Genomic DNA, 23,072 nt, shown 5'->3' with positions numbered 1-23,072 from the left:
CACCCGTCAACCCCTAAGCTAGGCAGGCACCTCAGGGCAGGTGTCCACCTCGCTCCTCGGCGTTTCGCTTGGAAGTGAGCTTGTTCCGTTTCCGAAGGAATCCACGCCTTGCTTTTCGGCCGGGTCATGATGAGAAAAAGGCGGGCGTGTGAGGAGGAACGTCGTCATAGTAGTAATTACACTTGTGTACCGAGCTAGTTGTTAACCCCTCAGTGGTTTTAGCTTCTCGTCTGTGTGTGTGTGTGTGTGTGTTTTTTGTTTTTTTTTTACACACTCGAAACATAAACCGTCCGTAATTAATTTCCTCGGCGGACGAGGAGGAGCATCCCACTTTTATTACCCGCCGTGAACGACACACGACACGGACTCGAGACAGAGAGAGAAACCCGGGCAGGAGTCAACATGTTCGAGACAAGAGGAATCCCCTTCGTGGTCCTCGACGTCGTCTGCCTAGTTTTAGGTATGTGCATAATGCTTCTCTGGGTCCAATTAAGGGAATTTGTGTGTCGATATAATCGGATGGGACAAGCCGAAAGTCGCGGCAACATCAACCCTGGTAAGGCTGGTTTGCATTGTATGCAAATGTGTCGACTGCAGTGTCACTCCAACGGACGTTTTGGGGCAAGCAACGACAACAGTCATATTTTGAGAAAAAGTCATTGTACTAAGAGGAATATTCGTCCCCCACAGTAGAAGAAAAAAATCCCGTTTAATTTCATGAAAATAAAGTCCTATCTCAACAAAAATAGATATAATATTACAAGTCACAAACCAATTTACACTAATAAATCATATTACGAAAATTCAAACAGAAACAGTTGAAGTATTTCAAGAATAAGCCACAATTTTACACCATTAAAGTCATAATATTACGAGAAAAGTCACTATGTGAAGAGGAATACAGTTCTCCACAGCTTTAACGCAATAGAAATGGTAATATAAGAAAATAGGGATTTTTTTTCCACAAAGTCATTATTTAGAAGAAAATGTATGTAATATTACAAGAATAATGTTATGACCTTATATTTCATCTGTTCTCAAAACATTCCAACCTTGTTCCTATGCTATTACAAATTCAATGTTATTCATTACATGATTACCCCCATAATATATATTTTTTTAATTTTATGACCATATTGTCACAGAATTGTTCCTTATTGTGCTGATAATATTATTCCCCCCCCCCCCCAAAAAAAAACTATACTGACTTTATTCTCATAAAATTGCTTCTTTCTTGAAACATTATGACTTAAATATTCCACTGTACAACTTCATTACTAGTAATATTAGACTTTTTTTCTCTCGTAATATTCTGACTTTATTCTAATCAGAATGGTACTTTTCTTCTGCAATATTCTCACAAAATGTGTTTTCCCCCTCTTCTTGTCTCAATTCAAATTTACTTACCGGTAGTCAAAAGAGTATTGTACATATAGATCGACCAGAAAGCAAAATAATATATTTGAAAGAATATTTTCAAATAAAAATATACTTTTTTTTAAAAACATAAAACCAGTCAGTCGACATCCTGCAGCGCTTCCACTTGTCTTCAATGCAAACTCTCTCACAGCCTTATCTTATTGATGATTGTTGTGATGCAGACTGTTTTAGCCAAACTAGAATGAATCAGTGAATTTGTTTTTTGTTATATCCAGTATGTGATGTGATTGTATGCTTCAATGATTGATTGTTTAATTAAGTGATTAATCGTTCCAAATGGTGATTCATGCTTTCTTTGTGTGTTATGGATTGCATAAGAAAATCTTTTCATTGTGGCTGACTCATGCCGCAAACTCTACCAACATCTGCCCCACACATACACACGCGCACACACACACAGCCTGCTTCTGTTTCTCTCTTAACTTTCATGGCATTTCAGCTGCCGCGTCCAATCAAACGCCAACAGCTGAAACGCCTGTCTTCCAATGGGTCATGCGCTTCGCGCCGGAGAATGTGCTCCACATTCGAGTTGAGTTGAGGCCAGCCTGCGTTAAAAATGGGCCAAAGACGGCGACAAATCACTGCAGCGTTTCCATTGGAACTTTGGACCTGCTTGCATAAGAAGCTTTCTCGCTGGTATTTTATCAAGCAGCAGTGTTGAGTTGACGAGCTTATCACTCTGTTTTTATTATGTCACGCACATTGTAAAAGGTTGATTTGGCCTAAAAATACAATTAAACCTTTACGCCCGGTTAAACACACACACACACAGGGTTTGAATTGAACCCTTCGCCCCAATGAGATGTGCCTTACCTTTAGACAAACACGTTTACAGCCATAAATCAGTAATCCAGCGGTGCCTTAATTTGTGGGTTTGATTTGTTTTGTGGACCAGCGCTCAAAAAGCTATTTAAGAAAATGATATTGTATTTTATGAAAACATACAGTAATAACATAATTAAATAGAATGTAAAGCATTACACCAGTTTTGCATCATGATTATATGCTTTGGGCCTCCTTCTGGTGTGCACACCTTGGCCACTAGGAGGCAGTATAATATATACGGACTTGAAGAGGATGGTCACAGCTGTGGCAGAGGATAAAGAATATATGCCACCGAGTATTGTCGTATGCTCTGTTTGCATGTGAACTTGTGTTGAAATGTAAGTTGTTTAAAGGTTGACAGTTACCAATACATCGATGCCGGTTTCGTTGGGCTGTCTAAGGCATTTTGCATTATGTTTTAGTATCGAGCTAGCGGGCAAAGTAATGTAGTTTGGTTAACTACACATTGTGCAATTCTCTGGGTTTTATGTTTAGTTTGACAGTAAACGTCCAGTGGGAATGGCAGTTAACAGCTTGAAGCTTCTTTTTTTTTGAATAATTTTTCGCTATCTGCTAAAGCGTTGCTTGTTGTGACGTTTGCTGCCACTAGCGGTCATGACTGAAAATTTTGCTCACAACTCAAGACAAAAAAGACCAGAGCAACAGCTCTCATCTAAAAAAAAAAAAAAAAACATAAGTCAGGACAATGGTAAGTCAAGGTACCCCTAAATTACAAAAAAAAACAAGAAAATCATAAGAAAAAAGTTGTAATATTGCATGGTTGTATTTATATGAGGGAAATTTGGAGGGTGGGGGGTATGTCAAGGACAAACTAGAAAGTAAAGTCTTAAAAGAAAAAACGTGATTGCACAATGAAAAAGTGGTAATATTACAAGGCTTAAGTTGAAACATTAAAAAAAAACACTTGGATAAAAATAAGAATAAAAAAAAACATTTAAAAAAGTCAGAATATCAAGAGCGAAAAAAGTTGTAATGATCAAAGAGTCAGATCCTGATCATCAGGAATGATGAAAATCATAGTATTATGACAGATTTTTTTTTCAGGAATGAAGTACCAAAAAAAAAAGAAAAACGTGTCATTCTACATGAATACAAATCATAATATTACAAAAAAATTGGTAATATTGCTAGATTTTGGTGGAGTTATAAAAAAAATCAAATAGTAAAGGAAAAAAAAAATGCAATTGCACCCCAAAATTGTGATGAAAGAATGAATTTCATCCTGTAAAGACCCTCGTGATACAACTTAATTCTCTATTTTTGTAAAATTGACACTTTTTTCCTGTAGTATTATGACTTTTTCCCCTAGTTAACGTAACCAGCGCGGCCTGTCATATAGTGCTAGCTTGTTCCTGAAAATCTGCTTACAAGTGACGCCATCAAAGCTATGGATTGATGTAGCCGTTGATTTTTGTTTCACATTTCCTTTCCCCTGTGACCGTGTGTCCTCCACAGGAGGCCTGCCCCTGGCGGCCTTCAACCTGGGTAAGATCCGTCCCTACAAGAGGGGCTTTTTCTGTAGCGACGACAGCATCAAGTACCCTTTCCACCACAGCACCGTCACCTCCACCGTGCTCTACACGGTGGGATTCTCGCTGCCCATTAGCTGCGTAAGTAGCAGGCCGGGCCAGGCAGGGCCGGGACGCCACGGAAGTGCATGCAGCTTTTCCTCATTTAGCCTTTCACTCTATCCGGATTCACATCATGTTAGCAGCCCTAGATGACGAGGATGTCCACTTAACACGCGAAAGGTCCCGAGGACCTTCAAACCAAAATGGCCGAACGCTTGTGCGTTTCACAGCATTGGTTCCTATTCATTTTTACAAATGTTGCCGCGATGAATGTGTCTTTCGTGTCAATTGGACACGCTGGTGCTAATATTGCTCATGCTAATCTTTGCTAACGCTATTTTAAATACACATATTCCCTAATACAATTCTTTAAATAAGAAAATTAGCACAATGGCACTTTCAAACCAAAATGACCTACCCATTTCACAGCCGTACGTTCGAGTGCGGAAAAGACAAAGAACACTTTAAAAAAAAAAAAAAAAAGCGAAAAAGAAATGTGCCTACGGCAAAGTAGTGTTGTGCTTATGCAACAATGATCGTCCACACAAGGTAATGTAAACATCGTTAGCTAATTTCTAGTTAGATCTACAGGTGGGCGAGGATAAACACATTCGGTGCACCTTCGCTCGCTTTATTGAACCAAAAGTAACAAAAAAAGACACGTAATTATCACATTCCAACACAGCCACAACTGACGCCCAGGCACTCAGGCGCAGACTGGCTAACGGTTAGCCAGTTAACTGTTACCTGCAACAGCCAACTCTACACTCTCATTCGCTGGCTCCCTCCCGTGTCACTCACTCGGCCAGGCTTCGCCTTTTTAAAGCCACACACATTCACAGTCGCAGATAACTCAACAACGTGAGGATGGCGACCCCAAGTGGACAAAAATAATACCTGTATATCTTGTATCGGCATTGGTGTTTAATAATGCCAACGCAATTTTTTTACTTAATTGATCAGCTAATTTGTCCTACTAACAACATTATTTCTATAACAACACAGCACTTCAAAACTAAAATGGCCGACAACCTGAGTGGTTCATATGCAGGCCAGACTTCATGTCAACCAGACCCACTGGCGCCGGATGCTAATATTTGTAACACTCGCGTTCACTGGCGTATCACAAACGTTCCCCCGCAAAGCTCGGCCCTCAACCTGTGAGGAAAACTTTGAATTTTCACAATGTATCATCTTCCGTCTGTCTAGTATGCCTGGTTTCTATTTGGTAGCAATCTGACACATCCCTACGAAATGTTGGTCACTAAAAGACACCTCAAAAACACCATCAAATGGCCTGTGTGTGTTTTTTTTATGGCTAAAGCTTGTGATGAATTGTCAGGAATCTTTTTCTTCACATGAGTCACTGCTCTTAATCATCCCATGGAATATCCGGTATGTGCTTTTTGGAAGTGCCACAGAAGCTTCCTGACAGCGTTCCATATCTCTTATTTCGTCTCGCGGGAAGCCTGGATGACCATCCGATCCGTCACACTTTCTAAAAAAAAAAAAAAAAAAAGAAAAAAAAAAAATCTTTGGGTTTGTTGAATCAAGTTGCAGGAAGTGTGCCCACCATCTAACGACTTCCTTCTTCTTAACACTCTAACCACTAACATCAGCTACTTCCCAAGGCTTTTGGCCAGGATGCCACTGCTGCAACCTCTACCGTCTCCTGGAAGATGCAACCACAGCGTTGCATCATGGGAAGAGCTAATCTAATAACCTGCCATTTGTTTTTTTTTCTCTCTGTCATTGCTTCTCTGCTAGTTGGACTCCCGTTCGCAATACTCACCGCGCAACACAAACCGTTCCGCCGGGGCTTTTTCTGTAGCGATGAGTCGATCAAGTACCCGCTTAAAGAGGACACCATTTCCTATCAGTTGTTAGGAGGTGTCATGATTCCTCTCACAGTACTCACTGTAAGTGCACCCCCCCCCCCTTTTTTTTTTATTTTATTTGTGATCTTGACATTTACTGTTTCATTACATTTTTTATGTTATGACCTAATGCAGTGGTTCTCAAACTGGGGTGTGCATAATAATTAGCATTGAATTATGTCGTATCATTTAAAAATTATTTCTCCCTCCTTTTTGGCCAACTTACCGCTGAGCAAATTGCATATTTTTTCGATAATATAGTTGTATTTTGGGGGGAATAAAGCCACAATGTTAAGGCCTTAGAATTGAATTGAGTTTTTTGACTATCAAGTTGGAGTATAGCTTTCTATCCCTTTTGAACTTTGACTTTAGTGTCAAAATGTTACAGCTTTCTTGAAAAAAAATACTTTATTTTTGTAAGACTGAGATTTTATCCTAATAAGGTCTTTGTTCTGAAAAGAGAATTTTATATTCCTGAAAAAATATAACTTTATTATTGGAACGTGAACGTTTTTCTCTAAAAACATAGGATTTGTTTTTATTGTGCGTGACACTTTTGTCTCAAAAATAGGCAACTGTTTAATTGCTATGGCACTTAGAGACACACGTGGTTACGTTTATTTGGCGTAAGGACTTTGAGGAAAATATTTCCCCACTTAGCCATCCCTGGATCTGAAAAGTTTGAGAACCGCTGTCCTAAAGCACCACTGTCTGTGAGATTAGTTTTTCCCTGCTAACGGCATGTTTACAAACGGCTAATCTTCTTAAGAACTAACATTCACATGACGTCAGACTAACCTTAGTAGGCAAATACTGCATTTGTGTTACAAAGGCTTTTGAGCTAGAACGGTGGTTGTTGAACTATTTTCGCACAGTCACTTTTGACTGGAATCCATCAAACCATCTTACCAACAAAGGTAACGATGGATTTCTCAAATAAGTAGCAATTTGTCAAGGTCAAGTCAGGCTAAACTACCGGTAGTTAACTGCCTAATTGGGCTGTCGTGGAAGTTACAGCGATAGAAAAAGAAAAATGGCATCTAGAACTGTTTGAAATACAATGACAACCATATAGAATATCCATTAAAAAAAAACTGCCAAGATCAGTTTGCCGTTAACTAATTTCCTTCATAAACGGGCTGCCGTGGGAGTTGAAACAAGAAAAGAACTAAACACTGAACTGTTTGAATGGCAAAAAACACCATCTTGGGTTAAAACAGAAATCAGGTGTTGGAGTGGAAATGAAAACAGCAAGTCAATAAGGAAATTGCTACATTGTGTAAAAAGCCAATTGAGTGCCCAAAAATGTGCACAAAAGTGAAAGATTTTAGATGGAACAGAAGCTAGCTAGCAAGCTAGCTAGCAGCTAGCATTGCTATTATTATGCTGCTAAACATTTTTAAGTGGACATCCTCTCAGTCAGTTAACTCTCTGGCCTTTGTTTTCCTACCCTTTCAGCTTATTCGTGAAAATTCTTTGTCTGATTTTTTTTTTCTTCCTAGTTTTAAAGGTTTTAACCAACAACCCAAAATCAAATTAGTTTGTTAGCACAATGTACAGCCTGGGAAAACAACCTTGAATGAGTCAAGAAAGAAACCCATTTTGCCCACATGGTACGATGCAATCCAGTAAATAACAAGGAATAAAAAATAAAAAAAATGTTTTCATGGGTTTCATTTAGATAGAAGTTTGATAAAAAAAAAAAAGAGGACATTATTGCAATACTCAGAGCTGGTAAAACTCAAATACCCACCCTTGTGACGTTTCATTACCTTTCCATTAACGCATTTAAAATGGTTCAAAAAAGGAAGTGAGGAAGATGCACATGGGTATAGGAGTACACGGTTTTGATGATTCCCCTTTGCTCTGTGGTGACAGATGATATTCGGCGAGTGCCTGTGCGTGTACCTCAAGCGCCTTCAGTCCAAGTCGTCGTACGGCAGCTATGTGGCGCGCGTCTACAAGGCGGTGGGCACCTTCCTGTTTGGCGCCGCCATGAGCCAGTCGCTCACCGACATCGCCAAGTACTCCATCGGCCGCCTCCGGCCGCACTTCCTCGACGTGTGCAAACCCGACTTGAATGGGGTCAACTGCTCGGTGGGAGTCTACATGGAGGATTTTGCCTGCACTGGAAACCCCACCATGGTCAATGAGGGCAGGTGAGCATTTCACAATGAAACCACCACTCTGTATGAAATATAAATGACTCACAGTATTAGAAAAAAAAACCAAAACTCTTAAAGGGGAAATCAACCCAAACATATTTTTTTCAAGAATATGTTCCCAGCAGGCCCACTAGTTGAAACAAGGCAATATGATTAATACCTGTTTTTAGCCATCTCAGGGGGCGGCCATTTTGTCATTTCTGTCGACTGAAAAGGACATCACGACTACCCAGGGCTCAGGGAACAACCAATCACAGCTCGCCTGTTTTCTAAAGCTGACCCGTGATTGGGTAGTTGTGATGTCATTTTCAGCCGACAGAAGTGACAAAATGGCCGCCCCCAGAGATGGCTAAAAACGAGTGCATTAACTCTTATTCCACAAACTCAATATTTATCAGAATGCCTTGTTTCAACTAGTGGACTTGCAAAGAACATATTCTTGAAAAAAAGAAAGTTTGATTGGTTGATTTCCTCTTTAGCTCTTTAAAGTAAAACATGAATTACATGATTAAAACTCTAATTACATTAGTTTTGCCCAAAATATACATAATAAAACCTTTTTTTTTTATCTTCACTAGAAAAAAAAAAAGTTAAATTGAAATAAAATCTCTGTCCCTAAAAATTCCAACGCACTTTGCGCTAAATACAAGAGTCTTTGTTTGGGCACGGTAGCACTTTGATGAGTTATATATTTGTCCTCCAGAAACTTAAATAGATTGAGTCAAGTGGTTAAATGTGACCTTTGGGGGGGGAAACGTGAGTATGTGTGCGTTATCAGCATTGAGCAGCAGGAAGCGCTCCCTGGCGAGAGGATGTGCAGCTCCTATTTCCAAAGCAGCTCAAAGCAAAGCAACGTTGCCTCCCTTCTCTTTAATATCGACCGCAGCAATAGTGAGGAGGGAGGAAAAAAAAAAAAAAAAAAAAAAAAAAGCCATCATCTGGCAACACAAAACATCCCCCCTGGGCCTTGTCCAGATTTCCAGGGTGTGGCCGCCTGACTGTTTGTGTTTGCTGGAGCCAATCTTCCGCCCCCTCCCTCCCTCCCCTCCTCCTCAACCTCAACCTGCAGCGCGCGCACTAAATAAAAGGTTTCATGCGTCAAAACAACAGCTGATTGTAAAACGACGTAGCAGGCGAGGGATCGTCTTACTGCAACGCGACTCCTCCTGCGCCTCCTTTCAAACTCCCTGGCAGAGGGAGCGAGGAAGGGGGGGGGGGGGGGTGGCGTCATTCAGCGATGTTTTGTAAATATTGTCAAATATAAGGAAAATAATGGAAATGAAAGTAATGCAACTATTGCTATTTGAAAGTGTAGGCAATGTTTGAGGTAAAATTTTAATAAGAAGGGTCACACAGGTGAAAAATGAGTGAACTGCTGATTTATGATCATAAGATAAATCAGCTGTAAAAACTGTCTGACTCCCATTTTGTTCAAATTTCCAAATAAAATTCAAATGTGTAAATATGCCTCCATTTTGTTTATATGGAATAAAATGGAAATTTTCAAGTAAATAGTACAATGTTCAGATGAGCAATTGTTATAGAGTCCAGTGGTGTTTAGTCCTAGTTTGGTTAAACTATCTTGAGCCAAGACCGCCACAAGACTGGCCAACTTCTATTTTGTTCATATTTTTCCAAATGAAATTCAAATAAGGTCAATACCTATTTTGTTCATATTCCCACTTAAAATTGAAATATTGAAAATATGTAAAGAAAAAAAACTGTTCAAGCTCCATTTTGTTCATGTTTCCAAATACAGTAATGTAAATAACAATGTGTAAAAACTAGTCAGTCGATTTTCTCAACCGCCATTTATTTAAAAAAAAAAATGGTTATCTTCTGCATACTTCTACTAATCATAGTAATAATTATGATGAAATTAATATAAGGTGAAAAGGAGATAAGACTGGAAAAACTGCATATTGATGTTTTGTTTATATTGTATATCGTTGATGTCCATTTTTGACTTTTTTTTTTTTAATTTTCACAATGTCTGTACCGCAGAAAACCCGTTCACGTAAAAATAAAAAAAATGAGTTTTTCACAGGACAATGATGATATACAACTGTACTGAGTAGCTACGCTACATTGGTTTATAATACCTTATATTCCCTGTTCTATGGTTATCCTCACACTTTTATAAGGTGTTCCTAACGTTTTGTCACCACAAAATTACAGGTTGCCAAAAAGCCGATCGTTTTAATGTGAATGTTTGTATTCCTGTCCAGGTTGTCTTTCTATTCCGGCCACTCGTCCTTCTCTATGTACTGCATGCTGTTCCTGGCCGTAAGTACTCACATGTACTTTACTGTGTGGATAAATTTGTGCTTGCAAACTGGGGAAAAAGGCAAAAAAAAAAAAAGTTGTCATTTTGTAACATGGACGGCATATGCAAATAAAGTAGCTCTTAGTTAAAAATAACTAAAAAGAGGATGTTTGCTTAAAACAGGAACTACTTGATGAATAGGCTATAGGAAGCATGAATGAACGTACATTATACTTCAACTTCCTGTCTTCATGTGAACTTTTTCAACAATATTGAATTCCGTGTATTCATTATTTATTTATTTATATACCGGGGGTATAAAGTCATGTTCAACTGCCAGGTTTTGTGATACAAAAAACATGGGACAAAGATATATCATCTTTTTTTCCACTAGTAATGTGACCCAATTTTTAAAAAAAAATAATTTGAGAGGGGAAGTTTAAAAAAAAAAAAAACTAAGGTGGAGGGAATTATGAACAGTTCCAAATACTAGTCAGTGTTAGTGCAAAGCTTTCTGGTTTTGGCCAGAAGGTAAAAAAATGTAAGGTAAAGCCTACTAGAACAGCTGAATTTTATTCAGAGTTAATCAGAGGCACTTAAATGTGCCTTCGTCTAAATGCGATGTTAATTTTAACTGTAGCCACTGCCCCAGTTACGAGGTGTGTACACTTGTGCAACCTTATTATCTCTGTTTATTTTTACTACCCCTCATGATTTTTCCCCCACTCGAGTTGTACTGGTTGTAGGTCACATGAATGGTGGAAAATATTTTGAAATTATTTATCCTGATCCTCATTTTTAAATACCAAGCCGGCAATCAAACATGTGTAGAGTTTTTATAGTCGCTGTTGTTTTAAAAATCTTACACACAATGTTGCTGATTTTTTTTTTTTTTTGGTGTGTGTGTCATGTTAGCTGTACCTGCAGGCCCGTATGCGTGCAGAGTGGGCTCGCCTGCTGAGGCCCACCATCCAGTTTTTCCTGATCGCCGCCTCCGTGTACACGGGGCTGTCACGCGTGTCCGATTACAAGCACCACTGGAGCGACGTGCTCACCGGCCTCCTGCAGGGGGCGCTCATGGCCATCCTGGTGGTGAGTTTGAGACGCTTTTAACCGGTGCGGCTAACCGAAACAGCAGCGCGTCAGCGGTTCTCTTGAGTAAATTTGAGCGTGGAATCAATGCCTAAATTCCACCCTTGTGTGTCCCTGCAGGTGTTTTTCGTGTCCGACTTTTTCAAGCAGCCCCGGGAGGCCCGCAAGGAGGCCGATATCCCCCACACGAGCCTCCAGGAGACCCCCACTAACGGAAACCACTTTGAGAGTCCAAACTAAAACTTCGCACACTTCAGTCGCCTGCATGTCGAGTCGATGCACCTCAGGCCTCTTGTTTTACTATCTTCAAATGTCTTTTAAATGTGCTTCCAGCGACGGATGCTGGCTCAAGACTGTCCAAGAAGGGCGCCATTTTATCTACTGAGCCGGTGGGAAGATTGTACTGCATGCACCCACCGGTGAAAGGGAGGAGGAGAGTGTAGAGTGGAGCGGTTTGGGGGTGGAGACCACTACTGTGTATAACCTGTGAATGTAAGCCTGCAGGCACGCGCATTTCTTTACTGGGAGTCAATCTGCTTAAAGCTCCCACCGAGGTTCATGTTGAGGTTATAAACAACTACTGCGAATGTGGCACTTTTTCCTGTGATGCCTCCATGTGACTGCTAAACTAACGCTGCTGCTTCGTATCCCAGAAAAAGTTGACAGAAACCAGGGTGGGCAACTTAAGGCCTGAAAAATAACACGAAACCCACAAAAGTAATTTTGTGTCATCTGTATGTCAACCACACAGACTTTTATTGCAAAAAAAAAAAAAAAAACAAAAAAAAAAACATGTAAAATATGTACAAGTGTCTAAAACAAAAGCAGGACAAATAAAGCCATATAATGTATTACCACTAAGGAAATATGTTGTGGAGATGAGTCATTTGATTACCATCAAAAAATGAATTCAATGGTGTCGGATCAGAAGTTGCTGGGAACCAAGACGGATCCGCCGGTGACACAAAAAGGAAGCCGCTCAAGTGTTGGATTTACAAATACAGGCTGGCAGCAAACACAATGTCCCTCTTGATCTTTGTGATGCCTGCAGGGAGGAATCACAAAAAAAAGTTGATTAATATTTATTACCTGGCGTGTACCCATTTCATGTCATCATAAGATCACTGCTTGTGCAACTGCCAATAAAAATACTTACGTAATAATGACTTGATAACCTCTGCCTGACTAAAACACATTATTGCTTGTGGAGTAGGTAGGAGTACTTTAGTATCAAACGATTCAATCTTAGGGAACCTTGATCATCTGTTCACATACGTCCCCTCAGTATATGTGTGTAAAAAAAATAAAAAATAAATAAACAGCTGACTAAAATATCTCAAGAACCCACTTTCTTACCTTCGGCAAACTTGTTCTCCAGCTCCGTGTTGCCGATGGCTTTGGCGGCCGAGCACATTTGTCGCAGCACTTCCTCCAGACGCCGCATGCAACGGATGATGCTTCCTATCGGGGAGGACACACAAACGGCCAACCGACAATATGCAAAGCAACACGCGCATCAGCAAGCACAATCACACAAAACAACAGCAGCGTCAGTATTGCAGTCCACTGGGAAAGAGACGCGGCGGGCGCGGCGGGCGGCGTTGCCTTCAAAGACGTCGGTCATCTTGCAGATGTGCGCGAAGGTGGCGCCGTTGGCCCACGCGTACACCACGTCCATGAGGTGAGGCTTGAACGAGCCCAGGTAGGTGTCCTCGTCCACCTCCAGCTTGGCGTCCGCCGACACCTTGGCGATGCGCTTGGCGCACTCCTGAGACGCGCCGCAAGAACATGTCAGCGGGCGCACCGGCAGCGGAAGGGGGCGGGCTCATTCCAGGACGGGATCGTACCTGCATTTGTCTGAGCGGGGCGGCTAGTTGTTCCGTCAGTTTTGGCATCTCGCTGGCCTGGATTAACAACGAAAAAAAGATTAGTACACTACTTGGCATTTTATAAGGACACCGTAAAAAAGCGCGAGAGGAAACATTTCACTCCGTGTCACTCTATTGATGCCATTACAGTGTAATGTAATTATAATGTATTTTCTGTTTGCAAATTCGTGGAAATTAGTTGAGAAATTGCGCAACTTTTTTAAACTAATAATTGGCAAAAATTCTGCAAACCGTATGTGTTCAAATAAAAATTTTTACATTGGCATTTTTGTTTAAATTGATTAAATTGTTAATTTGGGCTTTTTTTTTTATACGGTACATTTTTATAAAACAGCATACATTGCACATTGGTGTGTTAGAGTTGGGATATAATGAATTAAAATGATTTCATTTGCAATCTATGTTTAATTGAATAAATGAATTGTAAACGTGTTGTACTCATTTGTTTTGTTTTTTAAATTGATTCATAAATATTAGTCACATTTTATTAAAATGTAATAAAGATTTACACATGTGTAAAAGTGTTAAATTTGTATGTTTTTAAAAAATGTCATTCACTTTTGTACATCAGTGTTAAGTTGCAAAATTATTTTTGAATAAACTTAAAATAATTCATTTTTTAATTAAAAATTTTTTTTTTTTTTACAAGAAGCCATTGAACATTTGTTTAAGCATTACATTTGTTTTTATTTATTAAATAAATTAAAATATTTCAATGACAGACTTTGCAGACTTGTACAAATTTGCATCTTTTTCAGGGTAAACCAATAAAAAGCAAAATGATTATTTTGGATACTCTGCTAAATTGCAGGCAGCCCAATTTATATATTTTGTATTTATGTATTTTCTTTATTTCTATAGTTTATAATTGTTTTCTTCCAATTTAATGAAAAGCAAGCATGACTGCAAACAGCACAAGTATTCACTGGTAAATATGGAAAACATTACGTTACCGAGTCAAATGTTGCAGGGCAACATGACCGAGCCCTGTGAAAATTTGCAAGTAATTTCCATCCGCCTATTCCCCAAAAAGTTTCAACGGTACAGCAATTGCCGACAGACGCCACAGGATGGCGACAGAGGACTACTGTTGTCTCAATGAAGCTCCTCAACTCACCTCAGGGCCAAGGCGCCACCAGGTGGCGTAAAAGCTATGTCGTTACCGTTTTTGCGGAAAGACACGTTTTTAATGAATAATTGAGGATCGACTGCAGTACAAGTACAAAAAAAATTTATCTGTGAATAGACATTCAAAGGAAGAAATTTTACTGTACATTTTCCTGGAAGACGAAGCAAGAGAGCAGCGCGGTGGATTGTTCCACCGTCAGGTCGTTGAAAAGGCCGTTGAACACCATCTCTGTCAGCAGCAGCTCATCAGCGCTAGACGGAAGGAAATTATTCCAAAAACACGTCGGAAAATGGCCTCAATAAGCGAGCACGGTCCAACCGCCGTTCTAAAACAGCGGCTTTGCATTCGAACCTGCTAATCTCGCAGGCCACCCGTCCCTTCACCTCGATGACATCAGACGGGCTGGCGAAGCCGAGGCGTCGCAGCACTCTCTTGCGGCACTTGAGCTTGTCCATCTGCAGCACGGTGCGAGCCTTCTTCAGCTCGCGCTTGGCCGTGCGCACGTCGCCCGCGATCTGAAGCGCAACGCAAAAATGTCATGTTATTTTGTTGGCAGTGCTCAAGCGAAACGTTTGGGCTCCTGCTCTCGCAATGCGGCCAACCAATCGCTCGTGCAGTATACTTTTAATTTGCCTGTGTAAATTCCAAAAGTTGAGCCCATTTGTTTGCCGGTGTGTGATGTCACATCGGCTCGTGCGCGTTATTTCTGCTATGATGCTAGATGATAGCGTTGCTGAGTAACATGTGAAGGTGGTTTGTTTGTTGACTAATTTACTGTAAATACTGAGTAGTCATTCATATAACGAGGCTTCATGATTGTGTGTATGCTACAAAACTGGCGTTGATGCTTTATGATCCTCACAGTTTTAAGTGGCTATAATACTTCGGACATTGGTATATAGTGTGAATTTGCAAAATCATATTTTTATATTTAAATAAATTAAACCTTTCACTAGATTTATAGAATTTGTACACTTGTGGGCATTTCTGAAAAAAAAAAAAATAGTGTAAATTTGTTCTTATCAATAAATCACTTTGTGTATTGTTTTATTAAACCGTTTTTTGGTCATTACTAAACCTGGCATACTTTTCAATATAGTGTGAATTTGTTGCGCAATCTATAAACAAAATATTTTTATTGTTTAATTTTTTGGTGTATACTTTGCAATGTGCGTAAATTTGTTAGATCATTTATGAATTTCGTTTTTTACTGCTTTTATGTTGTCACATCCGGGAAGGAAAATGTCAAGTCATTATTTTTAATGCCACGTAAAGAAGAAAGACATTTTGAAAAAGTTGCTTCACCAGAGCTTTCTTTTCGCACAGCGAGTAGACGGCCTCCAGGTTGGGGTCGCTGTGCAGCGGGTGCGAGTACATTCGGTGCTCGAAAGCCTCCACCTTCTGGATCACCTTCTTCAGTCCCGCGTCCTTGATGCCCATGTCGTCCACGGGGTCCAAGAGGGGGATTCCGTCCGGGAAGCGCTTCTGTACTTCCTGTGATTTCAAACGTAAAGATGACCAAATGATTTAAACATATTGATTATTTATAATATTGGAGGAGTGTATCGATACCTGGATGGACTTGAGCATGAGCTGGCGGTTGTCAAAGGGTCTCAAGTCTTTGGGAATGTAAAGACGCACAGAGCTGATGGACGTCAGCAAGTGAAGCATCACGGGGACTACCTAAAATCCATTTGGGCATGATTTAATTCACATTTTTTTCCTCTCGTGTTAAATCAATTCTACATTGAAAAACACAAGGTTATGCACAAGGTGTAGTGATGGGAGGTGTAATGGATTTCACAGCTGCCGCTAAGCACAGGGGCCATGGAGGTCAAGACAGATGACTGTTATATAAACAGGCTGCGGTACTAATCGATAAAGAGAGCTGAAGTTTGACATTTTGAGAAAAGGAAACGTGAGGCAGCCGTGCTAATTGCTGAAGCATCGGGCCTCTCTTTAGTAAATAAAAAAAATGATAAAAAAAATTTAAAAAACACTTATTTTCATTTTGTTAAATTCAACACATCACAGATAAAACGACTGAGAATATCTAGGGGACAAAAAAAAAAAAAAATAATGATAATAATAAATCCTCCTATCATACCTGCATCTCTCCGGTCTCGCCCTTCGCGGCGGGTTTGGCCGCCTCCGTGGCCGCCTCCTTGATGCTGTCCTTGCTACAGTGCAACAGCACCTCGGCCACAAAGAGCGGCTCGGCGTCCGTGCTGACCTGCGGGCGCCGGGGGGGGGATGCGTGAGCGCCGACTTTGTGCAGCGACGACAAATCAAGAGGCCTCACCTTTACGTTTGACTTCTTGGAGAAGTTGACGACGACGCCCCAGCCAAAGTCTGAGTCTTCATTTTTCACCTGACAGAGAGAGAGAGTTCAGAAAGATTGAGTGAGAGAGAGAGAGAGAGAGAGCAAGATAAGATCTATTTACAAAGAGCGCGAGTGCTAGACAACGCAGTTAGCATTAGCACGTAGCACGCGTTGCGTGGTAACCTTGACGAGGCGTCCGGGCTGCAGGAAGGGCAAGCAGTATTTGGGCTTGTGGATGAACTCCTGGATTTCCTTTCCCAGCTTGGCCAGCTGTTGGCGGATCTTGAAGTAGGTGACCACGCTCTCCTCGTTGGGGATCTCGATGGCATGGTACTCCTTCTCCAGCATCTCAATTCCTGCGCGGCGGGGAAACGGCAGCCGTTTTTCGGGATGAGCGCCGCCCGGCGCGCGTTCTAACGGAGGCGGCCGGCGATCTTACTCTCGACGACGCCGGGCAGAGCTCGGTAGTGTTGGAACTGGTAGAAGGATTTCTCCAGCATGTACTCGGGGTTGATCTCCTCCACGCGCAGCAGGTTGAGCACCATGTTGTACGTCAGGTGGAAGGCGCTGTTCAGCGGGTCCGCCGAGCCCTGCGCGACATCATCACAGCGAAAAAAGGCCAGTTACGCCCGCTACAGGAGCTGCGGCGACGATTCCAATGGATACATAAATAATAGCACAAAGAAGTTCATCTGCCATGTGTAAAATAGTGCGGCGTGAAAATTGAATTGCAATGCAAGACATTTATCAAAAAAATAAATAAATAAAAAAATAAAAATAAAAAATAAAAGCTTTATTTTTCTCTTCAATGATACAGCTACAAATAGAAATAGCAACATATCTGAAGTTAGTTGTTAAAGCAACACTGTGTCATATGTCAGTTTTTGTTGATTATGGCGGCGCCATGTGGACAAAAGCGGTAGTGTTTTGACAAAAGTCAACCACATTCCAATCCTGAGCTCTCGCTGGCCTGCAAGTTGGACTGAATTACATTTCTATTTCCATGCCGGTGTGAGAGATGAATAGCGATGAGGTAATGAATCTAATTTTGATCAAACAATACTTTTGTTTCTTTTGGGGCTTCTGCCATGAGTCGTTCGAATCGACTTCCGTCCTTATAGCGAAAGGAGGAAGTGAGTGTGCCGTAAAGCAATTCGGGTCATTTGTATTTTTTTTGTGTGTGCGTGTGCCAGGGTTGATCCCCTTGCAGATGAACTTCTTTGTGCTATTATGTATCCATTTGAATCGTCGCCTCCTCAAAGTTTCTTAGTGCCAGTAAAAACGATGCAGACCACCCCCAGGGCATAACAAAAGTCCCACTCAAGTATTTGTAAGTCAATGTTTCATCAAAAGAGCTGTGAAAAAAATGTATTAAGGTCGATTTCTTGAACCAGTGCTGCTTTAAAAACCAACGCTGTCAATTACTGCCTTTGTAAGGTTCAGTTGGATTTAACTTTAGTCCATACAACTGCATAACTGGATAACTGCATCTGACAGTTGTTTGGTAGAAGCCTGCAGGCTTTGGAGAAGTGTGTTGACTGAAATGCTTGAAGTTTGAGATGATTCATGTTTCTGAAGTTTGCATCATCACGCCTCAAGTCAGAGGAAAGGTAAGCCCTTACAGTCTATTTGACAGATGTTCAATCGCACATATTGGTTTGGATCTGCAGGTTTTTTTTTTTTTTTTTTTAAAGTCCCCATATTACCTTAAGGAGCTGTTTGCCCACCGACGGACTCATCTTCTCGTCCACCATGAAAATAACGATGCCTCTGTCGTCCATTCCTCTCCTTCCCGCACGCCCCGACATCTGGATGTACTCGCCCGAGGTAATCTACGGACAACATGAAGAAAATATTTCATTCTCTTTTTTTCCCCCATTTTCAGACCCTCTTTTATCCTAACGTTTGAAAAGATTTGAATGGCTGGACAAGTGAAAAGACAAGTACATTTGTCAGTTGACCACCGTGGAAGGGGTCAAACTATTTAAAAGTTCATAGTAGTGCAATTTTGGTCCGATTATTGGTTACAGTCTACTTGCACTGGGGCCAAGTAGAGCCAGCAGATGGAGCAGTTGCTTAAAAAAAAAAAAAAAAAATAAAAAATCTGTGCAACCTGTGCGTGGCATTAAAATATACAATCATCAAAGTCATTTACAGTTTAATACAATACATTATTTATAACGGCGTCTTTTTTTTTTTTTTTTTTTTTAGAATTGCATTGCGGTCAAAAATATCCTTGTGTTGCTGTGAACTTTTCTTGTCAGGCGGGTCAATCGTAATGCAAAACCATATGTGTGTGTGTGTATGTTAAGAATGATTGTGTGTTCGTGTGTGTGTGTTAACGTGAGTGCCTGCGTGGAGCTTTGGCAGTGTTTAGCAACACCAGATGTTCCAGATGAGCTTCTTGGAAGGCAGATCTCATCTCGATTCCTTTCCCCTCTAGTTTGCGTGTGTCTGTGTCTTATTGAGTGCGTGTGTGTGTGTGTGTGTGTGTGTGTGTGTGTGTGCGTGCACGCGCGCGTTGTGATACACAACACGTGGCTCTGTACGTGGTGAGGGGAGCAGCAGCCACTCAGGACCTTATAAAGGCCTTTTGAAGAGGCTGCTGTGTTTATGGGTCGGATGAGCGGATCACATCTCAAGTTGACTTAGCTCGCTTATCATAGGCCTTCAGCAGCGGCGGACAAACCAGACAGATGAAACTTTTAAAAAGGGACGGATGGGATAGGTCATTCAGAAAAGTTAAAAAAAAAATTAATAAATAAAAAGTTTAAATGTGTATGTAATATACTTGTTTTACTAGTATGATATTTGTATTTATTTTAAGGATAAGCGGTTCAGATAGTGGGAGGATGCACTTTGTTTTCCAATTCTAATTGATACCATGTTGAATGAAAACTCTTTCACATTTGTGTTTTTGTAAAAGATGTTTAAAAACGTATAATAAATAGAATCATTCATGTTTTTAAATGGCATTGTTCAGCTATACAAGTAACGATGAATACTGCACTATAATTAACTAATCATTGAATACATGTAAAATGGTTGTTTTTGACCAGTTATTTTCCATTTTATGTAAAAATCAATATTTTAAAATAAATGTATATTTTTACCCCTGAAAATCTGTGTATAATTGACAGCCCTTATAAATGCGTTTTGGGGGGAAAAAAATATATTTTTATCCCATAGGTTTATCCCATTTTTTTTCTCCAAGAAAATATAGAAAAAATGGGATAAACCTCCAATATTGTTTATTGAATGAACGTTATTTATTTGTCATTATTATTTTTTTGTTTTTTGACTTTATTGTTTTTAATTGTATTGTTTGAAACTTTCATCTTTATGTAGGGCATTTTGTAGGATTAAATAACGGGAGGGGACATGCCATACTTTGCCCATCTCAGGTTTTACAGGATGTGCGTGTTTGGTGTGTGTTCTTACAAAGCGGTGATTCTTGCCATCAAACTTGCGAGCGCTGGTGAAGAGCACAGTGCGCGCCGGCATGTTGATGCCCATGGCGAACGTCTCAGTGGCAAACAGCGCCTGGAACGGCGGGACGAAGGCACCGTGAAAACGACCATTCCAAATCACCTCCATCGCGAGCGCGGCGATGTGGTTACCTTGATCAGGCCTTCCGAGAAGAGAATTTCGATGGTCTCCTTCAGGATGGGCAGAAGACCGCCATGGTGGATGCCGATGCCTCTCTTTAACAGCGGCAGCACGTGCTCCACCTGGCCAACGCCATTTTGTTTTTGCAAGAATATGGCACAATGTCACCATTTTAAGGCGGTTCTCACCTGAGGAAGCTTTTTGTCCTCGTCTGACAGGCAGTCCACCGCGTTGTTGAACACTTCCTCCACAAGACGCTTTTCCTCTTCTGCAATAATTAAAAAAAAAAAAAAAAAAAAAAAAAAAAGAAAAAAACTGTGGTACCTTTGACTTGCCACTAAAGCGTTCCAGATCCCTCTCCCCTTCCAAAAAATGGTCACACATTTTAATAAAGAAAACAGAACTGTACTGTATTAAAAACACAATGAAAGGGAACAAACTGGTTTTTATCAAGTGAAATTAATATTGGATGTACTGTAGAGTTCTTCACGTTAACCGTGACAAAATGACTCCAGTCTGGTGATTGCGGTGGAGAAATATGACCACGTCATCATATAAAAAAAAAAAAATCGGTCCAGCGCATAAATACACCCGCTCCCCAGGTATCAGTCACATGCTGCGATTTGTTAACGATCCATCCCAAGCCGTTTTAAAAACAAAACCCCCCCCCATTTTGTTTCCACCACAAAAAATGTAGTCCTAATATAGGAAAGAGGGGCAACGTGGCGGACGAAAGGTTTACGTGCCCCACAGTTCTGAGGTCCTGGGTTCAAATCCTGGCCACTTGCTTTAGCAGGGCTTTCTTCGGGTACTCTCGACTTCCTCCCACAGCTCCAAAACAATTGGGTTCATTGAGGACTCTAAACTGGAGTGCGAATGACAGCTTGTCCATATGTGCCCCGCGACTGGCTGGCAACCGGTCTAGGGCGTCATCATTAACCGAAAGCCAACACACTAGTCAAGTCATAATTACGGAAATGAATTGTATGAAAAACACTTTTGAGACTATAAACAAGTACAAAAACAGCAAGTACTGCGCAACAGTAACCGTGCTCCCATTCTTGTGCCACGTGACTTATTTTTGCGCCGCCGTGCAAACGAGTTCTTCGTGTCCCGTTCATAAAACCTGAAGTGTCGCATGTCAATAAACAAAGGGTACTTGTACTTTCTCTAGTCAAGTGAATTTTCTTTAGTCAAATAAAATCATGTCAGGTCTCTTGCATCATGTTTTGATTTCCCTGGGAAATCTTGTTTGTTCTCACAACATCATAAAAGAGAAAAAGTGTCCTTTGGTGTATTTGTAATGCGTCTTTGGCAGCGAGGTCAACGGGGGTCCAGGGACTCGGCCGGGAAATTTTTTTCCCACGTGAGGACTTTTACGAGTGCTTGTTTCTCGCCCCCGTGAGGTGTTAAAACACAGTATGGTTTCATCATCATAGGATGTTGTGTAGTAATGTTACTTTAGTGGAACTCGGAGGAGCATACCCTTGTTGAAATCCAGCTTGGCCACCTGCAGAGCATATGCCTCGCATTCCTTCTTGCTGAAGCTGAAGATGATGACAGGCTGGAAGTTCCTCTCCATGATCATCTTCACGATCTTGAACACGCTGGACGGACCTGAGGACGGCAAAATTCGTTTCATCGTTTGGTTGGGATTCAAATGGTGTCGTTGTTGACCCTCTACTCACCTTTCGTTCCCCCCTTGCGTCCTTTTGGGTCCCACTTGCCACCCGCGTTGCTGCTCCCAGAATCCCCCGTGTCTCTCAAAACCTGCATGGCTGTGTTGAAGTTGTCCTCCCTGAAGTCTCCCTGATGCAATGCAAATACGATCGGAAAAAGAATGACAATGAAATAGATGAACATTGCGAAATACAAATAAACAATACATTGTTTAATGAAGTATAATATGTAGGAATCTGGAGTTTAAAATCAATAAAATGCAGTGAAAATGAAACATAAAATACAATTCATACAATGGGGTACAAAAAGTAAACAAAATAAAATGGGGCAAAAATAGGGCGTTCTTAAAGTACTGTAAAAACAAAACAGGCGCAGTGTTACTCAAACAAATGTATCTAATAAATAAATTTAAGTATAAATCTAAATAAAATTAATATAAAATAATACGATTAATCAAATAAGAACAAGGTGCAAGTACTGTTTGAAAATTGGTGTAAGAAAAAAAAAATAGTAAAATAAAATTAGGAAATTCATAATTTAATATTAAAATTGGGTAAAGGAGAAATGTCCTGTATTTTTTATAAACAGTGAAATATTAAAATGTAATCATAAAATAGATCCAATTTTACTGCGGCAAAAACAACGCGCTGGTTAAATTCATGTAAAAACTGCGTAAGAAATTATAAATAAATAAAAGTAATTTGTGAATTGAGTAAATCATAAAATAAAAATGGGATAAAGGGGTAATGTGCGGGAGGAAAAAAAAAAGACACTAATAGGGTACTAAAAACTACATGGCATATAAAATTGGTGAATATTGAATCAAAAGAAAAGTTCAAACAAAACTGTAGCGTACAATAAAAAAAACATAAGTTGTCCACTCCATCCATGAAGTCACTAGTGACGTGTACTATGATGGATTACGAGTCAAGATCATTGTAGTCTCGACAACGTATAATTCTGACTGAGCCTTCAAGAGAAATACAAATGACATAAATCTCTGCTCTCTTACATTCTCATCCACCACGAGGTGGAGTCCATCGCCTCCTGCTGGGAAAACGTAGTGTTGCAGCGGTGTAGGTCGGTAGTCTGTGTAGACCACATGGCACGGCTGCGAGAAAAGGTGCCAACACAGCTTGTGAGTTGACAGATCTCGGTCTCTGAAGTGCATACGGGTTTAAATGA

General features: G+C 40.5%; 2 protein-coding genes across 3 annotated transcripts in view; one reads left to right on the top strand and one right to left on the bottom strand.

Moving 5' to 3' along the window:
* Positions 1-5: 5 nt before the first annotated feature.
* On the top strand, positions 6-12,420 carry plpp1a (phospholipid phosphatase 1a). Of its 2 annotated transcripts, none has more exons than XM_086053676.1 (6): positions 6-460; positions 5,625-5,776; positions 7,613-7,893; positions 10,128-10,185; positions 11,081-11,257; positions 11,378-12,420. In XM_086053676.1, exons 1-6 carry the CDS (start codon positions 403-405, stop codon positions 11,495-11,497), a joined length of 846 nt encoding a protein of 281 aa, XP_085909802.1. In that variant the 5' UTR covers positions 6-402; the 3' UTR covers positions 11,498-12,420. The 2 variants fall into 2 exon arrangements, with proteins under 2 accessions (XP_085909802.1, XP_085909801.1); XM_086053675.1 differs by lacking the exon at positions 5,625-5,776 and adding an exon at positions 3,742-3,896.
* Positions 12,015-23,072, bottom strand: part of mtrex (Mtr4 exosome RNA helicase) — a 14,394-nt gene continuing 3,336 nt past the window's right edge. The window contains exons 9-27 of the mRNA XM_086053674.1: positions 22,900-22,998; positions 21,896-22,016; positions 21,693-21,824; positions 20,396-20,475; positions 20,219-20,329; positions 20,040-20,141; positions 18,305-18,430; positions 17,038-17,188; positions 16,782-16,954; positions 16,578-16,646; positions 16,383-16,508; positions 15,848-15,958; positions 15,581-15,769; positions 14,627-14,790; positions 14,421-14,526; positions 13,105-13,161; positions 12,863-13,025; positions 12,614-12,718; positions 12,015-12,302 (exon numbers count right to left, since the gene is read on the bottom strand). Of these exons, the coding sequence (XP_085909800.1) occupies positions 12,250-12,302; positions 12,614-12,718; positions 12,863-13,025; positions 13,105-13,161; positions 14,421-14,526; positions 14,627-14,790; positions 15,581-15,769; positions 15,848-15,958; positions 16,383-16,508; positions 16,578-16,646; positions 16,782-16,954; positions 17,038-17,188; positions 18,305-18,430; positions 20,040-20,141; positions 20,219-20,329; positions 20,396-20,475; positions 21,693-21,824; positions 21,896-22,016; positions 22,900-22,998 (2,238 nt within the window). The 3' untranslated portion in view covers positions 12,015-12,249. The remainder of the gene's footprint in view (positions 12,303-12,613; positions 12,719-12,862; positions 13,026-13,104; positions 13,162-14,420; positions 14,527-14,626; positions 14,791-15,580; positions 15,770-15,847; positions 15,959-16,382; positions 16,509-16,577; positions 16,647-16,781; positions 16,955-17,037; positions 17,189-18,304; positions 18,431-20,039; positions 20,142-20,218; positions 20,330-20,395; positions 20,476-21,692; positions 21,825-21,895; positions 22,017-22,899; positions 22,999-23,072) is intronic.

This window comes from Filicampus tigris, chromosome 15 (assembly GCF_054856515.1).
Source record: "Filicampus tigris isolate MCC_2025a chromosome 15, RoL_Ftig_1.0, whole genome shotgun sequence".
In the NCBI taxonomy this organism is placed as follows: Eukaryota; Metazoa; Chordata; class Actinopteri; order Syngnathiformes; family Syngnathidae; genus Filicampus; species Filicampus tigris.
The sequence above is the reverse complement of the archived record's forward strand: the minus strand, read 5'-3'. Positions and strand labels throughout refer to the sequence as shown.